The sequence below is a fragment of the Musca domestica genome, unplaced genomic scaffold (genome assembly GCF_030504385.1).
Source record: "Musca domestica strain aabys unplaced genomic scaffold, Musca_domestica.polishedcontigs.V.1.1 56, whole genome shotgun sequence".
Taxonomy (NCBI): domain Eukaryota; kingdom Metazoa; phylum Arthropoda; class Insecta; order Diptera; family Muscidae; genus Musca; species Musca domestica.
This window is the reverse complement of record NW_026712356.1, coordinates 341,753-364,118: the sequence shown is the minus strand read 5'-3', so window position 1 is coordinate 364,118 and position 22,366 is coordinate 341,753. Positions and strand designations below refer to the sequence as shown.

The 22,366-nt window shown below is 34.7% G+C and overlaps 3 protein-coding genes across 3 annotated transcripts; 2 read left to right on the top strand and 1 right to left on the bottom strand.

Annotated features, from left to right (window-relative positions):
- Nucleotides 1–7,335: 7,335 nt before the first annotated feature.
- LOC101896257 (uncharacterized) lies at nt 7,336–8,135 on the top strand. Its single transcript, XM_005190984.4, has one exon. The coding sequence runs from the start codon at nt 7,401–7,403 to the stop codon at nt 8,094–8,096; it is 696 nt and encodes a 231-aa protein (XP_005191041.2). The 5' UTR covers nt 7,336–7,400; the 3' UTR covers nt 8,097–8,135.
- Nucleotides 8,136–16,173: 8,038 nt separating this feature from the next.
- LOC131805444 (uncharacterized) lies at nt 16,174–16,885 on the bottom strand. The gene has a single exon (XM_059128602.1). The coding sequence runs from the start codon at nt 16,867–16,869 to the stop codon at nt 16,174–16,176; it is 696 nt and encodes a 231-aa protein (XP_058984585.1). The 5' UTR covers nt 16,870–16,885.
- A 3,696-nt stretch (nt 16,886–20,581) lies between these two features.
- On the top strand, nt 20,582–21,395 carry LOC101898339 (uncharacterized). Its single transcript, XM_005189950.4, has one exon. The coding sequence runs from the start codon at nt 20,611–20,613 to the stop codon at nt 21,334–21,336; it is 726 nt and encodes a 241-aa protein (XP_005190007.1). The 5' UTR covers nt 20,582–20,610; the 3' UTR covers nt 21,337–21,395.
- The last annotated feature ends 971 nt before the right edge of the window (nt 21,396–22,366 follow it).

Here is a 22,366-nt window from a genome sequence, read left to right as displayed (position 1 = left end):
ACCATTTGGTACAAATTTGACAATTTTCAAAAAATTAAAATCCATTAAAAATTCTGCTTAAATCTTAAAAATACCGAATCTAGCCATATATTACGACGACGTGGACCTGCATACGCAACTTTTATCATAAGCCTGCACATACAATTTTCTGTCGTAGGCCGTAGTATTCATTACGAACTTCAAATACTAAATTTGAAGTAGTTCCGGTAAATAATGTCGCTAAAATCATCAAAATACCGAATATCGGAGGGAACCGTTGTATGGGGGCTATACGAAGACGTGGACCTACATGACCCATTTTCTGTCTCAGACTGTAGGCTAAAATCATCAAAATACCTCCACCATAGTATGGTATAGTAACACCTCGAAATATACATTTTAGACCCCACAAAGTATATATATATTCTAGATCAGCATAAAATTCTATGTCGATTTAACAATGCCCATCCGTCTATCCGTCTGTCCGTCTGTGGAAATCACTTTAGCTTCCGAACGAAATGAAGTAAGTTGATAAAATTTACTCAAATGTGTATTATGTCTGCAGGACTTTTGGTATTGAAAATGGGCCATGTAGGTCCACGTCTTCGTATAGCCCCCATATAACGGTACCTCCCGATATGCGATATTTTGATGATTTTAGCGATATTATTCATCGGAATGGTTTCAAATTTGGTATTTGAAGTTGGTAGTGGATACTACAGCCTAAGACAGCAAATGGACCATGAAGGTCAACGTCTTCGTGTAGCCCCCATATAACGGTACCTCTCGGTATTTTAATGATTTTATCGACATTATTAACCGTAACTGTTACAAATTTTGTATTTGAAGTTCATAATAGATACTACAGCATAAGACAGAAAGTCTTGGTATAACTCCCATATGGCGGCACCTCCCGATATTCGGCAATTTTATGATTTTGGCGACATTATTTACGGAAACTATTTCAAATTTGGTATTTGAAGTTCGTAATGAATACTACAGCCTAGGACAGAAAACAGCCCCATGATACCTCACTATATTCGGTATTTTGATGATTTTAGCTTCATTATAAACAGATTTTTTTAAGTTTCGTTTCATTTATGTCTAGGAGATGATCTTTATTGGTCCGCGTGTAGATATAATCCCCAAATATAGGAATATATTCCGTTGTACGGCATTTACAGGTTTCTATAATAATTTGCGCAATTTGGAGTCCCAATTTCTTATTTTAAAAAAATGATTTGTCATGGAGCAGTACCATCTGATTTTTGGCATTTTGTTTTTGTTACAATTTCCAACCAAATAAGCAGGAACTTTACTTGTGTCGCTCATGAAAATGTCTCAAATAGGACCATGTTCTGATCGGTTATGCCAAATTCAGGTCATGTGGACCGATATTGGCCATTTGGTGCACAATTAACCCGACATCGGTTGAGAATATTTGTGGGATCTATGTCCAAATCTGATGATAATCGAAGTTCGCTAAGGTATTTCTGGTCTGTATTTAATAACTGGTACCAAATATAATTGTTGTCGAATGAATATTGCGAAAGTGAGGGACTTAAACACCAAATTAATGTACTTGCGCCTTAATTCGGTCGGATATGTCAAATTCAGGTCACTTGGACTGATATTGGCCATTTGGTGCACAATTAACATGAAATGGGTTGAGGATATATATGGGAGCTATATCCAAATCTGAACCGATCTTGTGAAAATTTGATACATTTATTTCGGAGCCGTATCTGATATTTGGTACCAAAGATCATTGTTGTGGAATTCTTGTGAGGGACTTTAAACTCCAAATCGGATAAAACATATATATGGGAGCTATAGCTATATCTGAACCAATTTACACCAAATTTAAAATACTGTTTTATAAGATGAATTTAATCGTAATTGCCAAAATTCCGTCCATTTGGGCTGATTTTAGCCAGTTGGTGGACAATAAACCTAATTTGGTATAAAGATATATATGGGAGCTATAACCGATCTCGATAAAATTTGGCAGAGGTATTTTAGAGCAATATCTGATATGAGTACCAAATATCATTCTTCTGGAGTGCATATTACGCATGTGAGGGACTTAAAACCCCAAATCGTATGAAACATATACATGGGAGCTATAGCTATATCTGAACCGATTTTCTCCAAATTTAATGTATTTGCTTCCAGGCTGAGTTCGGTGGGATGTACCAAAATACAGGTCATTTGGATTTATATTAGCCATTAGGTGCCCAATTTACCTGAAATCGGTTGAAGATATATGGGTGCTATATCTATGGGAGCCGATTATCCCCAATTTTAATAGGGTTCGTGCTTGAAATATACAAACATTGTTTGCAAAATTTCGTCTTAATTGGATAATAAATGCCATCTCCTTTTTCTTACCAGAATAGATGGGCAGATGTACGGACGGACGGATTGACATGCATAAATCGACTTAAAAAGTGATTCCATGAAGATCCTCAAAAGTAACTATGAGTCTATCTCGCTTCTTTCTCCCTGTTACAAACAAATGCACAATGACATAATACCCTTACCACTATGTGGTGTAGGGTATTACAAATGGTCTTACATTTTCTTATGTAACCATCTTGGTGTATGGTATATCATTCGGGCAACCATACCCATACAAAACATTATGAAATGGATCAGAAATAGCAAATATTATGAAATGTTGCTTAAAATTAAAATGTTAAAAAACCCACAAAATCACTGCATTATTTTATCAATTAATTTTGTAGTTCTGTTCAATTTAAATGGTTGGCAATAAAATAAATCATATGACACAACATTAGCTAGCACATATATAGAGTCAAACTCAACATACTAGATATACATACACACAAAAATACATTGATGATGACAGCTTCTCTTGTTAGAATGATGCATAATTGGAACCGATTCAACTATACCATACTAAGGCAATTTCAAAACAATATAAAATACTTTAAATAGTTTCGCAAATGCATTATTAAAATAGAGACCAATTAAACTCTTTCGGAAGAAGAGCTGTATCGAGATAAAATCACTTGTTATATTAACTCATATTTCAAAACAAAAAAAAAAAAAACGTATTATTTATTTTAAAACAGTTATCCTTTGTTTAATGGTTTGTTGGAAACAAAAATGGGGGATCCTTAATTCAAAGGGGTAAGGTTGGGAAAGCTTTATCTTGTATAGCATTTGCATGGTCTATTTCAAAACAATATATTCCAGAAAATGAGTTGTATAGATTTTTTTGGAGACAGGGGGATTTTCTGTGAGAATTTTAAATATTTGTTTGCAGGTGGTTAAACCACATATATAACAAGTTAGAAAGTATAAGTCAGCCGGCAGATAAATACCCTGAGACTTCGATCATCTGGATCATTTATTGCCTAGCGGATCTACACAAGCAGTTTCAGTAAGGAGAAACCAACCTAATTAACACCGGAAATATACATTTTCAATTCACTTGGATTAAATTTGGGTCAAAAACCTTAAAAATGTCGTATCGAAAAGTCTTTGTTAACATAAAATAAACAAGATCGAAACACAAAATGTAAAGTTTCAGCTATTTTTTTTTTGTACTAAGGCATTTGAATTATTCAAAATTTAGATATAAGTTAATGTTATTTTATTTTGAATCGAATGTAGTTGGATTAATCGTTACATTTTTGAAAAAATTAGGACAATTTTATACATTTGGAATACATGCAAAAATGCTGGCCACTTTTTGAAGGAAGTAATATTATCACACGTTTCTTAATTTTGATACAAGTAATGGGAACTAGTGGACTAAATTTACATTTTAACAGAGCTATGATTATGATAGAATCAAGAATGTAACCATGCCTAATAATATTTATACCCTACAACACTATATGTTGGGGGCATTATAAGTTTGATTGGGGCTTACATTATGTAACACCTCGAAACATTGGTTTCCCACATAGGAAAGTATATATGGATCTTCCTATCTCGCCGAGCTGAGTCGATCTAGCTATGTATGTCCATCCGTCTGTCCATATTAATTTGAAATCACTCTACAGATCGCAAATATGACTCGATCTTAACGAAATTTAGAGTGGAGGTGGGGTTAGGGCACCAATAGAAGCCTTTTGCTTTTGAGTTCACATAATATTTAGTTGTTGAAATGGACCAAAAACTAAAAAAAATCCTGATTTTGCATTTACTCTACAGGTCGAATTATAGACCAATCGAAGCGGAAGTTAGCATGGGGCTAGAGTTTAGTTCTTGGCAGAAGCCTTCAAATTTTGGTGTTCATCGGGTAATATTGATTGGGTGAAATAGACCATAACATTTGTGTTAAATGGAAATCAAATTTCTCATTAAACCGCGAATATTTTTAATACCTGCGAAATCAGAAATATACGAAGAAGTCAATTCTGACCGTTACGTAGATCCCGATAGTAAATATATCGGATATATATAGCGAAATATATACAATGGACATATACAAAGGAAGGGGATGTTAGCTAGAAAGCTTATATCTCAGGAATGTCTAGACCGATTTTTACAAATTTTGTCGATTCAGAATGCTCTCTTGTCATAAAAAATATAATCTAAATAAATCGCATAAAAATATGCTATTAATAATGTTAATATAGATTTTGTAGTATTTTGTGAGATTTTTTTTATTTTTCATATTTTATATCTCATTCGATTTTTTCAATTTGACTTATAATACTGAAGTGTTTATTTTGTAATATTTTTTCAAGTTACAACACAGGTTGGGGCTATAATATATGTAGATTGCAATTATCGTCCGATCCTCACGAAAATTTTCACAAGGGTAGAGTTAGGCTTAGAAGAGCTAGATTTAGGTGTTGAAATGGACCAACAACTAAAAATGTTCCTGATTTTAGTTAGAAGAATTAGTTAGAATTTTGGTCAACGGGTAGAATGGACCACTACTTTTGTATGAAAAATACCAAATACCAACATTAATTTCCGGACGAAATCCAAAATATACAAATGGAAAACTTCTGGCTTTTTATGCTGACTTCGTTGACGAATGTAACCAAATATCGTAGACAAACAAATCATATAGATGAGTCTAAATTTGGAGATACAGAGGGGCCTCATGCATTTGGAGATGGTCGCAAAATATTTAGAGGCTTTAATTAACCAAAACCAGATAAAATTTCGTGATTTTACAATTGAAACCAATTGACACAGAATTTTACCTGAGAAGAGAGTTAAAAACAGCGAAGAAGCCTAGCATTTTGGATGACTATTTGATTATACTTAGGTGTATTGGGCAAATGTTCCTGGTCAGAATGCTATGGGTATTATCTCTGCAGTGCTCCTCGACATAATTTCAAAAGCGAAATCTTCTAAAATTGATTGGACATAAGGGGGCTTGTAACATATTGCAGTGTTGTAGGGTATCACATGGTCGGCCCGCAGGACTAAAGCCTTTGCTTACTTGTTTATGATGTTCTTGCTGTTTATTAACACTGAACAACGTAGAAGGAAGTGACTAAATTTGAGATTGAAAACTCTTTTAAGTTGACGATACGACGTTTGAAAAGACCCGAAATAGATTTCTTTCGAAATAAGAGGGAGATCCTTGATTGACTTTTTATCCCCTCCACCATACATAGTATGGAGGGTATATTAAGTTCGTTATTCCCTGTCCGTCCGTCCGTCCGTCTGTCCGTCTGTTGTAATCACGCTACAGTGTAAACGAATTAAGATAGGAAGCTAAAATTTTGCACAGATCTCTCTTTTGTCTGCAGGCAGGTCAAGTTCGAAGATGGGCTATATCGGTCCACGGTATCGTATAGCCCCCATATAATGGTACCCCCGATATTCGGTATTTTGATGATGTTAGCCATATTTTTCAATGGAATTGTCTGAAAATCCACACAAGTAGTTCCTTGCAGGTACTTTATACTTCGGTAGAGAATTATCTATATAGGTCCACAATATCGTATAGCCCCCCTATAACGGTACCCCACGGCATTCGGTATTTTGATGATATCAGCCACATTTTTCAATGGAATTGTCTTAAAATCCACACGAGTAGTTCCTTGTGGGTATTTTACCCTCTCAAAAAGAATTGTCTATATAGGTCCACGATATCGTATATCCCCCATATAACTGTACCCCCGATATTCGGTATTTTGATGATGTTAGCCACACTTTTCAATGGAATTGTCGTGAAATCCACACAAGTAGTTTCTTGTGAGTACTTTACACCCAGACATAGATTTGTCTTTATAGGTCCACAATATCGTATATCCCCCCATATATCGGCACCTTCCTATATTAGATATTTTAAAGATTTTAAAAGAATTTTTAAAGGATTTGAATTTTTTGAAAATTTTCTAATTCGGTCCAAATGGTGGAGGGTATTAAAAATTCGGCCCGGCCGAGCTTACTGCTGTTTTACTTGTTTCTTCTATTTTTTTTTTAAGGTATGGACTTTCAATATTTATGAGTATTAAATTTTGAAACTAAAAACATTTTGAAAATCAGTTAGGATAATAATTAAGCGGACCGACTATTTGATATTTAACAGCACTATTCATGTTTAGCAGATCTACAAATATAATATGTCAAAAAAAAAATATTTTCAATGCTCCTCCGAAATTTTATTTTTAATATTAAACTATTTTTTCCACAATAAATCTTGTCAAGTTCTTACATTTATGTGTCGCTGCATTAGATTTAAAACATTGCTAAACGTTTTGCCAAGTTTGCTTCAATTTTCTATTTATAGACTAATAAATACATATTTTGTCAGTCTTTTTTTAACTATTTTAGCATTTAAATCATTAAAATAACAACAAACTTCATGCATGGTAAGCCAAATTAGCTAATTTTATCGTTTAGTTTGATACATTTATCTTTTGTTTAAAAAAATTGTGTCTTTTCACCGATATAGGTGCATAAATTATACACCTCGTTGACAAATTGTTATCAGCGACTAAATCAATTAATATGATAAATTTTCAAAACTAATTAAGCTGTGTCTGATTTTGCTATTGGGTCACTATATTGGCATTTTGCCAGACAACAAATTAAAGAATGTTAATTTTCAAATAGTTAGACATAGCACAGTAATCTTAAAATTGATTAAGACCGGCTTTTAACCTGAACGCTTTCCCATTTTTCGTTATGTTCTCATGAAAATGCATATCACTCTGGCAAAGAATTGAATGCGGTTTTTTATTTGCTGAAATAAAATTATGCAAAAAGCATGAAACTATTATTATGGAAATTGAATATAACTCATCTTAGAAAACTATTGCATATTGTAGTTTCAAAAGAGTTGGGTAGGGCTGCTTAGCAAAACTAGTCCAAAATATCAGAAATTGATAGTTTTGTATAAAAGTGACTGTTTTTGAGTTAAGAAATCATTCCCATTTCGGACAATTGTACACTCAGCAATAACTTCAGCGAAAATGCGTGCTTTTATCATCTTGTGCTTGGTGGCCACCGCTTGTGCCCAATACAACTATGGTGCTGGTGTCAATTCAGGACCATCTTACGGTGATGCAGGAAATTATGGTGCCGGTAGCAGTGTGACTCCCTCTTTTGCTCCTCAAGGTGGAGCTTTGGAAAAGGAATTCTACACATTCACTGCCAACGATGCTGACTTCAATGAACCCGCTGCCTCCAACCAATTCAACAATGTTGCCAAACAGGGTCTCCGTGTTATCTTCATTAAGGGTCCTGAAAATAATGGTTTGGAAAATGCTGCCTTGGCTTTGGCCAAACAAGCTGCTGAACAAAAGACAGCCATCTATGTTCTCAACAAACAACCTGATCTTGCTGGTTTGGCTGATAAATTGAACGCTGTCAACAACAATGTGAATCACAAACCCGAAGTTCACTTTGTCAAATACCGCACCCCTGAAGATGCCGCCAACGCCCAAAGAGCCATTCAAAGCCAATACGACAGTTTGGGTGGTACTTCCCAAAGCTTCAATGGTGGTGTTGCTCCCGCCTTGAACTTTGCCTCTCAAGCTTCCCATGGATCTTATGGTGCTGGTTCTGCTCCATCTAGCCAATATTTGGCTCCCGCTGCCAGTGGAACACCCAGTGAAAGCTATTTGCCACCTTCCATCTTGCGCCGTCTTCGTCTTCGTCACAAGTAAAGTTGGCAAATATTTTTCGCTAGCTGTTGTAAGTGTAATGGCGTTTTTGCTGTTTAAGTACAATAAGAATAAAAAATATTTATAATTAAATCTGGTCTTTTGATGTGATTAGCCCAAAATAGGCTATGGATTATTTTTGTAATAGTTTTCTGGGAAGGGTAATCAAAGATAAGGCAGCAAGTGGGTATAGCTAAAGCCAAAAAAGATTTGAAGAGAAAAATAATTGTACACTTAAAGTACACATGATGAGAAAATAATTGGTATACTTATTTTCCATAAGGCCAACTTGAAAATTTTGATGATCTAGTATATATGGATCAAATCGAAGTAAAGGAGCTATGTGTTTAATTTCGAGCGTGGGGTACATTTGATAAAAAAAAAAATATTATGAAATACGAAGTTTGGATCATTATAGGTACACTATTCGCCTTCTATTGGATTTTTAATTTTTCAAATTTGTTGGCGCTAATAAAGCAAACGATTAAGACGAAGGGACTTTTTTCACATTTTATGAAAGTAATGATTATTCAAAATGGTATTGGAACCATTAAAAAAGGTAGGTTGATATTCTCGAAGGTTGATCCCATGGTCTATATAAGGTCGGACAGTAAGTTTATCTGACAACTAAGTTGGCAATCAAAAGATACTGTGATTTGATTCAAAGAGAAGTCAAATTACAATAGAGCAAATAATACAAAGTTTATTGTCAAATTGTTGTCAACACCGACCTTATGTAGGCCTTGGTTGGGTCGATTCTGTCTCTATTGACTTGTGTAAGGTCTGAAAATGTTACTACATATGAGACGTCTCCGTAAGGAAGGTCGAGAATAAGGGACGATAAAGTCCGTTTTCACTTTGGACTTCTGTTAGGACAATATTAGGTACTTCTTATCTTATCATCGAAGCGGAATACGAAGAAAACCAATGACTCTATTCTCGTAAATGTTAAATCGAGTAAGGATAGAGGTATGGCAATATAAATATTTTATTGCATTTTCATTTAGATATAGTTCCAATATATATCTTCGTCCGATTTGCTTTTTATTGTGCACTTAAACGTGTAATATCAGCCCAAATAGTAGGAATTTTGCACATACGATCAGATTAGGCCTGAAAGTAAGTATGTCAAGCTTAATCGAAATCGGTTCAAATACAGCTATAGCTCCGATTTGTTATTTTTGTCCTCCGCAGCCGTAATTTGTACTTTGTAACAACGATATTTGGGGAAATTATATCAAATTCAACTCAGAAATACTCAGAAATATCAATTAAAACGCAGAAATATCTTTGTCAAATTTGGTCGAGATCGGTTCAGATTTGGATATGTCTTTATCCGATTTTAAGTAAATTGTGCACCAAATGGGTAATAGAAGCTGAATAATATTAATTGAGCTAAGTTTGTTTCCATAGCTTTTGTATGGGGACATTCCCCCAGGAGTTATTTAAAAGCTACAAAAAAATAATAATCAGAAACCACATTCTTAAGTTCGTAGAGGAGGAACCAACAACTAAGAAAACTAAATTTCTTTAGTATTTCTTTTAAATCTTACGGCCGCTATTTAAACATTTCTGTTTTTCCACTGTTTTACGTTCGTCAGTTAAACGAAATTGACAGGAATTGAAATCACGTTTTTCGTTCTCAAAACTGCGTACATACATATTAATATCATTGTTAAACCCTCCACCATGTAAACGTCTTTTCGCCAGTCTTATTGTGAAAACCAATCAAGCTCCCGATCAAAACCGATTTCAGTTTTTCAGACAAACTTTGAAAAAAAAGCTTGTGTGTCCAATGCGTTAAAATAGTCTTGCAAAGATCTGCCCATATAGGTGGTATATGTCTCATATAACGATAGCTACCGGTATTCGGTATTATGATGATTTTAGCAAAATGTTTAATGAGAATATTTTAAAATTTATTATAAGTCTATTATCGTTTCTACCTGCTGCAGAATATTGCCTATTCTGGCCTATGAATAAGGATATCTCCTGATATTTTGTATTTTCAGGATTTTAGCCACATTTTCAAACTAATATGTTTAAAATTTGGTCTACGTTTTCCGTAGAGTTTCAATGAAGTAGTTTAAATATTTTAATTTAAAACTCGCAACAGATATCAAACCTTTTGGAAGAAAATTGTGTACAGTGTGAGATGAAAAAATTGCAATCAACTTCAGACTGCGGTCACTTCAAGGCCACTCGTCCGACAGCTGTTAAAATTATTCCAGTGACAGCACATTATATTGTTTACAAGCACACAAAAACATTTTGGGGAGAATTTTCCAGATAAAAAGCGTGAATTCCTTATATTTGGCTGGAAAACCACAAGTGGCTATCGTTAGAGCACTCCAGCATATAAATGTGAAAAAATCTTGTGTGATACGTAGCTCGAAGTCAAGGAAGTGGGCGGAAGAAAACAGCGACATCAGCAGAAATGGTTCGAAAAGTAAAGAAGCGGCTTGATCGAAACCCGCGTCGCAGTGGCCGAAAAGTGGCTCGTGAGCTAAACATATCGCAATATTGCATTCGGAAAATATTGAAAAATGAACTCGGGGTAAAGCCATTGAAATTTCTAAAAGTGCAAGAACTTGCACCGCAACAGAAAGAAACCAGTAAAGAAAGTTTTAAAGTCGGGCGGGGCTGACTTTATGATACCCTACAACACTTTGCTAATTTAGTAGAGCTCCGTTACACGCTATGATTATAATTATAATTTAAAGTTCAAAGGACTAAATATGCCGAAGCATTTGTATTTTTTAAATTCGGACTTGTATTGTCCATTTGGTGCAAAATAATTTGAAATCGGATAAAAATATATATGGGAGCTATATCCAAATCGGAACCGATCTCGATAAAATTTGGCAAAGATATTTCTGAGCTGTATTTGAAATATTTCCCTGAATATCGTTGTTACGGAGTGCATATTACGTCTGTGAGTAACAAATATAACAAATCGGATGAACAGTATATATGGGAGCTATGGGAGCTGAACCGATCTTCACCAAATTTGGCATACTACCTTCTAGACTAAATTCGGTCGTATGTGCCAAATTCCATCCCATTTGGGCAAATATTAGACGTTTGGTGCACAATAAAAGGTAAATCGGACGAAGTTATATATGGGAGCTATATCCAAATCTGAACCAATCTCGATACAATTTAACAAAGGTATTTCTGAGCTGCATTTGATATATTTCCCCAAATATTGTTGCTACAGAGTGCATATTACGGCTGCGGAGGACAAAAATAACAAATCGGATGAACAATATATATGGGAGCTATAGCTATATCTGAACCGATTTCGATAAAATTTGGCATACTTATTTTCAGGCCTAATTTGGTTGTATGTGCAACATTCCATACAATTCGGGCTGATATTACACGTTTGGTGCACAATAAAAGGCAAATCGGACGAAAATATATATGGGAGCAATATCTAAATTTTTACCGATTATCTCCAATTTCAATAGGGTTCGTCCTTGGGGCAAACAAATGTTGTTTGCAAAATTTCATCTCAATCGGATAATAAATGCGACCTGCATTTTGTTCACAAGAATACATGGACAGACGGACGGACAGACGAACTGACATGCATAAATCAACTCAGAAAGTGATTCTATGCAGATCATCAAAAGGAACTATGGGTCTATCTCGTTTCCTTTTGCATGTTACAAACAAATGCACAAAGACATAATACGCTGACCACCTTGTGGTGTAGGGTATAAACATCAATAAGCTTAAACAAAGGAAACAGGCAAATTAAAGTTTAGTATTTTTCAAAAAAAAGCTAAACGTTTAGAACTTATATTAGGTTCCTAAAAATATGCATTAAACACTAATATGTGGGCAAGCAACGTGGAGCGGTTCAGCTTGTTTGTTTATAAAATTTTGTTGTTGTTGTATTGCAAATAAAACAAATTAATTGACAAAAAATTGATTTAAAATTTCCAAATTTGGTATAACCAGTTGGCCCATGGTATAGTGAAGAGAAAAAGCCCTAAGCTGGAAAAATTTTAAAATAAAGAGGATTGTAATGTCAGAATTACTCTCAAAACAAATGTTGCATTGATTATACCCTCAGCCTCAGAGGGTATATATCATTTGATACGGTCAAAACGTACCTAGTCGAAATAACGGTTTTAGACCCTAAGTCTATTTGGACCAAATCCGTTTCAGAACATTTGGAGTCGATCTAGCGATGTCCGTCCGTCCGTCCGTCTATCTCGCTTGTGCGCACGATAACTCTCGAAGGGAGCATCTGATATGGTCGAAACTTGGTACATCGTAATATTTTTGTCAAACTTAGATCGAGTTCGGAGATGGGCAATATCGGTCCACTCCTCCTGGTACCTCCCCCCACAAAACGTCGAAATTTTCAAAAAATATATTTTTTGCACAGAAAGAGAAAGGATAATCCGATTTTGCTCCAACTTTGCAAATCCTAATATTTGCGTCAATGCTAGGTCAGGTGTGAATATGGACAATATCGGTCACTCCATCAAGTACCTCCCCCATAAATGGTCAAAATTTGGAATAATTAACACTCTCATAAAATGTGATGTAAGAGTCCGATTGTCTTGAAATTGGACATATTCCAATATTTTCTTAAACCCAAGCTTTGGTGTTAAGATGGAATATATCGGTCAGTATCGTCAGTGCTAGGTCTGGTGCGAAAATGGACAATATTGGTCCACTCCTTCTGGTACCTCCCCCACAAAAGGTCGAAATTTTAAAAAATATATTTTTTGCACAGAAAGAGAAACGATAATCCGATTTTGCTCCAACTTTGCAAATCCCAATGTTTCTATCAGTGCTACGTCAGGTGTAAAAATGGATAATATCGGCCCACTCCATCAAGTACCTCCCCCACAAAGGGTAAACATTTTGAATAATTATAAGTCTTATAAAATTTGATATAAGAACCCGATTGTCTTAAAATTTCACACATTACAATATTTTCATAAACCCAAGATCTGATGTTAAGATGGAACATATCGGCCACTACTTCTGGTACCTCCCCCACAAACGGTCGAAATTTTCAAAAAAAAAAAGTTTTTTTCTGCACGGAAAGAGAAGCTCTGGTGTTAAGATGGAATATATTGTTCCACCCCTTCTGGTACCTCCCCCACAAAAGGTCGAAATTTTGAATATCCATTAAGCTCATAAAACGCGAAATTAACATCGTATTCCATTTAGAATTTTTTTTTTAAATTTTTTTTCTAACTAGTTGAATTTAAATATTTGTAAAACTAAAAATAAATAGCAATTAAATAGCAATATAATGCTATATGGTACAATAATTTTCAAAGTAGGGTATATGCATCACCTGAATGCACATTTTTATACCCTCCACCATAGTGTGGAGGGTATATTAAGTTCGTAGTATAATTATGTTGTAATCACGCTAGAGTTAAAGCGAATAAAGATAGGAAGCTAATATTATGCATAGATCAGTCTTTTGTCTGCAGGCAGGCCAAGTTCGAAGATGGGCTATATCGGTCCACGATATCGTATAGCCTCCATATCGCGTTATCACCGATATTCTGTATTTTGATGAGTTCAGTCACATTTTCCAATGGAATTGTCTGAAAATCCACACAAGAAGTTATTTCTGAGTACTTTATCCTCGGGAAGATAATTGTTTATATAGATGCAGGATATCGCATACAACGGTACCCCCCGATATTAGATATTTGGCGATTTTGGGGACTTTATTCACTGGAGTTGTTTGAAATAGCGTACCTAGATTTCGTAATGGGTAGTCTATGTCAAAAAAATTGTCAATGCAGGTCCAGGCCTTCGTACAAGCCCCACATATCAGTACCTCCCTATATTCGGTATTTTCATGATTTTAGCAACATTATTCACGGATTTTTTTCAAGTTTGTATTTTAATATTGTAATGGCTCATGGCAAAATTTGCCTATGCACGTGCACATCTTCGTATAGACCCCAATATAACTGCTATATTTGGTATTTTTAAAATTTCAACATAATTTTTTGGGAAGTGTTATTTTTTTGGAAATTTCCAAATTTCTTCTAAATGTTGGAGGATATTCACAGTTCAGCCCTGCCGAACTTACTGCTTTTTTACTTGTTTTGATTTATATAGTCCCTTAAAGTCAAAAACACATATATTTTGAGAGTGTATTTGTGTATGAATTATTTTATACAATATTAAAAAAATTAAATGTTGTTTAAACAGCTTTTGGAAATTCAATACTTTGAGAAAGAAGTGGCGATCCATTTATTATCCACATTCTTCTCTCACATTAAAATTATATGAAAAAGTTAGACAACCTTAGCTTCATAGTTGTATTGTTTATATTTAGTTAATATGTCCTACCTTGTAATAATCAACATTTATTGAATTCTGCTTGCTGAATATCAAAAAAGTTTTGAAAGTTCAGCTTGTCGAATTGTAAAAGTATGTATTCAGTGCGTATGGTTTTTGATATTAAAATACTTCTTCAAGCCGGCCGTTACTTTCTTCCTTTATATGCAATGACCAAAAAACTTAAACTTTTTATTATTTTAAACTAGCAGGCCCGTAGTTTTAGTCTGTAATGCAAATTTTATATAGCATTATCTTTCACAAATCTAGTTCATAAAGGTGAACAAATTTTAATATAAATATTGATTCGACTAAATAGAAATAAATACCTATGAAAGGAGGGCTAAATAATTTCTGAATAGTCAAAGTTAATTACGCGTTTACACTCATTACCATAGCCCCTCAAATTGCGCATTAGCGTTCCCAAAAAGTCTATGTTCTTGTTTATAGTAAAATTCAATGACAATTAAACAATGCCCGTGTTGTCGTCCGCCAATCGGTAAAAATCACTATAGATCGGCGGCCCTGGGGACTGTACCAAAATATTTACGTATGTTGACATTTTTCTGTAAGATGGTTCTCTACTCAGAAAATAGCCTAAATACAGCAAAATCGATTGGAAACTGTGGTAAAGACACTCGAAATAGAAAAGATGACCAAGACCACAGTCATAGCTGGAATCAGGGATACATTTATATAACGTGGCCCAACCAATATTCTCTTGGGGGTTACAAATTCAATAGAATACAAAATTTTCTTTTCTGACGACACATTAGATGTGAAAGTGGACTTGGGGATACTAAAATGTGGGGACTTTACTTAAATGAATTCCTATGTGGCAATTATCTGTATGATTTTTCCCTACCCCAGGGTAGCATAAAAACATTTTTTAACCAAATCAATTTATGAAGGTGGTCAAGACCAATATGGACCCTACTCTGAAAATTTCAAATTTTATGAGAAGAGGTTCTCTACCCCCTTAGAAACAAATATGCCAAATAAGGGCCAAAAGATGAAAAAAGTGGCCCAGACCACAAAAATAGCTTAGCGCACTTATTTCATTTTTTTGGTGGAAAATTGTATATAGTGAAAAATTATTCTTTATTTTGTTCACAAAAAATCCACTGAATTCAATATGATAATACAAATTGAAAAAAATTAACAAAAGAAGCATAACAAATTGAAAAAATCTTCAACTTGTTCGCTGGGTTTTTCAGCAAATGTTTAAAGATCCTTACAAAGTTTGTCAATATATTTTAACTTTGGTGTGATCGGGTTAAATTATATCGATATCATCTATTCCGTTTCGCCACCACATAATTCGGTACTGCACTTCCATGCATCAAGAAATCAAGTCAATTAAATAAATTGGTATTGATATTCGAACTAAAAATTTACAAAACACTACAAATGTACATTAGAAAAAAGTAAGTCAAAATTGAAAAAAATCATGCAAAATAAAACATTACTATTGTACATTTCAAAAGTCAACATGAAAATGTTAATATATCCCATTTTTACGTGATTTTTTAGATATTATCCTTTTCGGAGAGGAGACAATTCAGAATTTGTTTGAATCGTTATAATCGTTAAAATCAGTCCAGCGGTTCTTAAGTTATAAGCGAAGTAACTAACACAACTTTATTTTATATATATAAGATATAGATTAGTTTATTATTCGTTTTGCACTTAAACAGCAACAAGACTATAGGACTTACAATCTAGTAAAACATATACAGCAAATTTACTTGTGACGGAGGCGAAGACGACGCAAGATGGAAGGTGGCAAATAGCTTTCACTTGGTGTTCCACTGGCAGTGGGAGCCAAATATTGGCTAGATGGAGCAGAACCAGCACCATAAGATCCATGAGAAGCTTGAGAGGCAAAGTTCAAGGCGGGAGCAACACCACCATTGAAGCTTTGGGAAGTACCACCCAAACTGTCGTATTGGCTTTGAATGGCTCTTTGGGCGTTGGCGGCATCTTCAGGGGTGCGGTATTTGACAAAGTGAACTTCGGGTTTGTGGTTGACATTGTTGTTAACAGCGTTCAATTTATCAGCCAAACCAGCAAGATCAGGTTGTTTGTTAAGAACATAGATGGCGGTTTTTTGTTCAGCAGCTTGTTTGGCCAAAGCCAAGGCAGCATTTTCCAAACCATTATTTTCGGGACCCTTAATGAAGATGACACGAAGACCCTGTTTGGCAGCATTGTTGAATTGGTTGGAGGCAGCGGGTTCATTGAAGTCAGCATCGTTGGCAGTGAATGTGTAGAATTCCTTTTCCAAAGCTCCACCTTGAGGAGCAAAAGAGGGAGTCACACTGCTACCAGCACCATAATTTCCAGCATCCCCGTAAGATGGTCCTGTACTGACACCAGCACCATAGTTGTATTGGGCACAAGCGGTGGCCACCAAGCACAAGATGATAAAAGCACGCATTTTCGCTGAAGTTATTGCTGAGTGTACAATTGTTCGAATTGGGAATGATTTTGAAATTCTATTAGTAAGACTTTTATACTAAAATAATTGAGGATTACTATCAGTCGGGAATAGTGTCCAACATAATCCCATTAATTGAAAATATTCATTAAGAATTAGTTTTCTGCGATGAGTTATGCTTGGATTTCAAAAGAAAAAAAAAATAGTTGCGTCAATTTTGCATAATTTTATGCTTTACTTCAAGATATACTTTTGCATAACAAAGCAAATCGTTTTTAATTAATAAACTGGTAAAGTTAATGTTTAGTTTTATGATAATTTCACTATTCTAAACTACTTGAAAATTCAGTGTGACATTCTTCGGCCATAGCGTAATAGTTAAACAGGTTTAAAGAAATTTCATGATCAAAGACCAATGCTTTTGTTTCTTGAATTTTCTGATGGGATAGGATTTTTCTTTCATAAATACCTATTAGACATATCAGCCAACTGGGATGTTATTTACTAAATCTATAACTAAAAACGGCTGAAAATTAAGCAAACGAAAAATAAAAAAATCATAAAAATATACCAATAATAATATGAATAAATAAATAAAAATATACTTCTGATATTTTTTGTAAATTTTTTATTTGCCATGAATTTTTACAATTTTAATATAATCTTCTATTTATTAAAATCAATTGTTGTTTGTTGGTAATGCAATCGGTTGAGAACGGCTGGACCGATTTGCATATTTTTTTTTTCACACGTTCGCCATACCCCGAGTTTGGGTTTTTAAGAAAATCATATTAACCACGCCTACTTTTACGCCCACTATTTTAATTTATGTAAAATCTTAAAATCTTTTTTATCTGTATATACAGGGTGAGATGAAAAAAATGCAACCAAATTCAGACTGCTGTCATTTATAAACCACTCGTCCGACAGCTGATAAAATTATTCCAGTGACAGCTCATTATATTGTTTACAAGCGTTTAATAGCATTTTGGTGAGAGTTTTCCAGAAAAAAAAGTTTTTCGTGATGGAATTCAAGCGTGATAGTGTGATATCTTTACATTTGGTTAGAGAGCCACAAGTGGCTATCGTTAGATCACTCCGGCATTTAAATGTGAATAAATCTGTTGTGTCTCGTACCACCGCTTGTTCCGTGATACTGGTAGCGTAGCCCGACGTCAAGGAAGTGGTCGAAAGAAAAGTAAAGAAGCGACTTGATCGAATCCCGCGTCGCAGTGGCCGAAAAATTACTCGTTAGCTGAACATATCGCAATATTACATTCGGCAAATATTGAAAAATGAGTACGGAGTAAACCCATTGAAATGCCAAAAAGTGCAAGAACTTACATCCCAACAAAGGAAAACAGACTCAAAAGAGCTAAAGAGTTGCTTCACTTGGCTGAAAGTGGTGAACTGGCGAATTTGGTTTTCTCCGATTAGAAAACATTCGTTATCCAGCAGTTTGTAAACAAACAAAATGATCGTGTTTACTTGCCAAAGAGGTCAGCTGAAAATGTGCACTTTCGGTTGGCCACCAGAACCCATTCGCCGGGAATGGGCCAAAGTACCACAGAGCAACATTCGGGCAGAGTGTGACGGTTTCATTGGCCGTTTGTAGGGCATAATTCGTGCCAAAGATGGCCAATTCGAACAAATCTAAACTTATTCTAAAATTTCCGACATTGTAATGTAAAAATTATGGCGTTTGACTTTGTTGCAGTTTTTTATCTCACTCTGTATATATAAACCGATTGTTGTTCGTTGGTAACTGAATCAGTTGAGTTGGAACGATTTGGATATATTTTTTTTTTTTTAATATTCGTCCTACCCCGAGGTAGGTTTTTATGCAAAAACCTGACCACGCCCAATTTTACGTCCATTTTTTGATTTAATTAAAATCCTTATATTTGCCAAATTATTGAAGATATCTGTTGCACAGTTAGTATACGACGTAATCTTGACTCTCACTCCAAGCCTGAGAGTCTTTAAATCCATGGTACAATTAAAAGGTAAGGTAGAGCTATTTTATTAGCTGATTACAATTTTTTTCTAAGTGTGTCCGACTTCTGCCAATTTTGTGTATGTATTTATTGTTTTGAAAATGAAAAAAAAATATTTTCACAGCCATTGATTGGAAGACAGATTAGATGAAAGGCTGGGCCTATTTGACTCAAAATACTTAAAAAATCGAGAAATTTTGCATATTTTCTATACATGCCATGGTTGCCATACCAAGATTTTCAATTCTGATTAAAAAAATACTTCTCAAAGAATCAAAACATCTAAAATCTCAATGTGTTTTTAAATTAAGGGGAACCAATAATAAACAGTTATTGCCGGTATTGATTTCGCAATACTGAAAACTTTAAACGTCAAATAACAGTTCATTAGGTAGAAATTGTAACAAAAACATACAAAAGAACGAATTTTTAGTGGTATTATTATACCTAAGCGATTCTACCTTTATAATAATAATTGAGGTTTGAACATTTTATTAAATACGATGATATAACGAATAGAAAAAGGTACTGGAGAAAATAAATCATAAAGTGAACTTTTGTTATAATATTTTGACAAATGGAAAGGTTTTAAGCCCTTCAAAATACCTCAAATCGGCCAAATTAGGGCACATTTGGTCGACGAATTTTTAAATGAGAACAAATATAAACCTTTTGTAACATCAATCATACTAAGAATAATATAAAAGCCTGTGCAAAGTTTCAAGGACACATATTAAATTTGGCGACCTCTATCGTAATTGCAAATGTTGAACGGAGATGCTCTAGGACATCATTTCATTAATGGGGTCCCTAACTTTTATAATTAGAAATGACTATCGATTCTGAATTCCAAAACTCCAAAAAATTGACTAGATATGGAAATAATCAATCCAACCTTAAATAACAGGTAACGTTATACGGGGACTTTGCGCTATCGTCAGCAATTACACTGCGCTGCAGACAATCATGGGGTTGGGAAATTTTACGGTTGGTAGATAAAAATCCCAATAAGGGATTCCCGGGTCAATTTTTTTAAGGTCCATTTAAAGCATTTGTTCGTTGATTGCACTATATTAGTCAGTTATATACGCAAAAATTATTCTTAAATTTATATAATGTTCAGGTAATGTTATGATGATTTTTTTTTTGTTAAAGCCTGTCATACAATCACATATTTAGATATGTCTTAGGTTTACATTTTAGTGTGATACATTTTCATAGTATCAAATAATATTTATACTTTTTATATGAAATAGAAATCAATTTCTATGAATATATTATAACCAGAACAAATCAAGTATTCTTCTTTACACCTCATCTATAAAATGATTTCTATTTGTTATATCTATCAAAATTTTAAGAATCCGATTAAAACAATCTGAAAATAGTTTTCAATTCAAGAGGAATGGTATTCGAAAAATGTAGAAACTTAAAGGAATTTTAATTCAATTATTAGAATATTTAAAACGTAAGCGGAATGGACACCGATCTATCCCGCAAGACCTGTTCTATTCGAAAGAATTCCGTCTAGCATAAAATTATGCTAAGTATATGAGGCTATTTTTATGTAAATTTGGAAAATAAATAGCAAAAGTAGTTTTGCCAAAATTTCTAATAGTTGTGCGGGATAAAACAAAAACTATTCCCATCCCATCTGAGGTTTGTGTATAAAAGGCATCTCCGAAGAGTTTTTAAATCATTCACATCTCGGTCTTTTGTACAGACAGCAATAATTCGAAAGAAAATGCGTTCTTTTATCATTTTGTGTTTGGTGGCCACCGCTTGTGCCCAATATAACTATGGTGCTGGTGTCAGTTCAGGACCATCGTATGGCGATGCTGGAAATTATGGTGCCGGTAGCAGTGTGACTCCCTCTTTTGCTCCTCAAGGTGGAGCTTTGGAAAAGGAATTCTACACATTCACTGCCAACGATGCTGACTTCAATGAACCCGCTGCCTCCAACCAATTCAACAATGCTGCCAAACAGAATCTCCGCGTTATTTTCATTAAGGGTCCCGAAAATAATGGTTTGGAAAATGCTGCCTTGGCTTTGGCCAAACAAGCTGCTGAACAAAAAACCGCCATCTATGTTCTCAACAAACAACCTGATCTTGCTGGTTTGGCTGATAAATTGAACGCTGTCAACAACAATGTGAATCACAAACCCGAAGTTCACTTTGTCAAATACCGCACCCCTGAAGATGCCGCCAACGCCCAAAGAGCCATTCAAAGCCAATACGACAGTTTGGGTGGTACTTCTCAGAGCTTCAACGGTGGTGTTGCTCCTGCCTTGAACTTTGCCTCTCAAGCTTCTCATGGTTCTTACGGTCCTGGTTCTGCTTCTCATGGATCTTATGGTGCTGGTTCTGCTCCATCTAGCCAATATTTGGCTCCCGCTGCCAGTGGAACACCAAGTGAAAGCTATTTGCCACCTTCCATCTTGCGTCGTCTTCGTCTCCGTCACAAGTAAATTTGGTATAATTATTGAGTAGTTATGTAAGTTTCGTTGGTGTTTTTTCTCCTTTTTGACAACAAATAAATAATATTTAAAATTATACGATTATTTTTTGTAATACAAAATCTGGGTTGTGGCATGATCCGACGATGCCTTATTTGGGATTTTCTTCAAAGAAATATATTGAAGAAATCTATATCTATAAAACTTATTTTTTTATAACCTACAACACTATGTGCTGGGGGTATTATAAGTTTGATTGGGCCAAACATAATATAACACCTCGAAATATTGGTCCAAGACAAATATATATGGGTTCTTCTATCTCGCCGAGCTGAGTCTAACTATCTATGTATGTCCGTCTGTCCTGTTATATTGTAACTACGCTACAGGTCGCAATTAGAACCCGATCCCCAGGACCAATATTTCGAGGTGTTACAGACTTTGTGGCCCAATCAAAGTTATAATTCCAGGGTGCTTGTATGGTATTTTCTGAGACATGTAATTATTCAACATTTTGGCCGGTTATAGGGAAGGTACTTGATGGACCACTCCACACATATATATCATCTTCACAGCAGATATTTAGGTAATAAAAATATAGAGATGTGCAAAACTTGAAGACAATTCGACTCTGATTTCACATTTTGTAAGAGGTATAATTTTTCAAAATGTTGACCATTTGTGGGGTAGGTATGAGAAGAGTTAAGAGGATGTATCCTATCTTCATACAAGATCTTTTGTTGGTGGACATAACATTGATAAAAATATTGGGATTTGGAAGTTTGCTCAAAATTGGGCAACTCTTTCTTGTTCCATACAGGGTGAGATAAAAAAACTGCCATAATTGTTTATTTATTTTTTTTTAATTTTATTGAATGGAAGCAAAAAATGTCGGAAATAACATCACATCTTAGAATAAATTTAGACTTGTTCGAATTGGTCAGCTTTGGCACGAATTATGGCCTTCAAACGGTCAATGAAACCGTCACACGCTGCCCGAATGTTGCTCTGCGGTATTTTGGTCCATTATCCGAAGATTGTG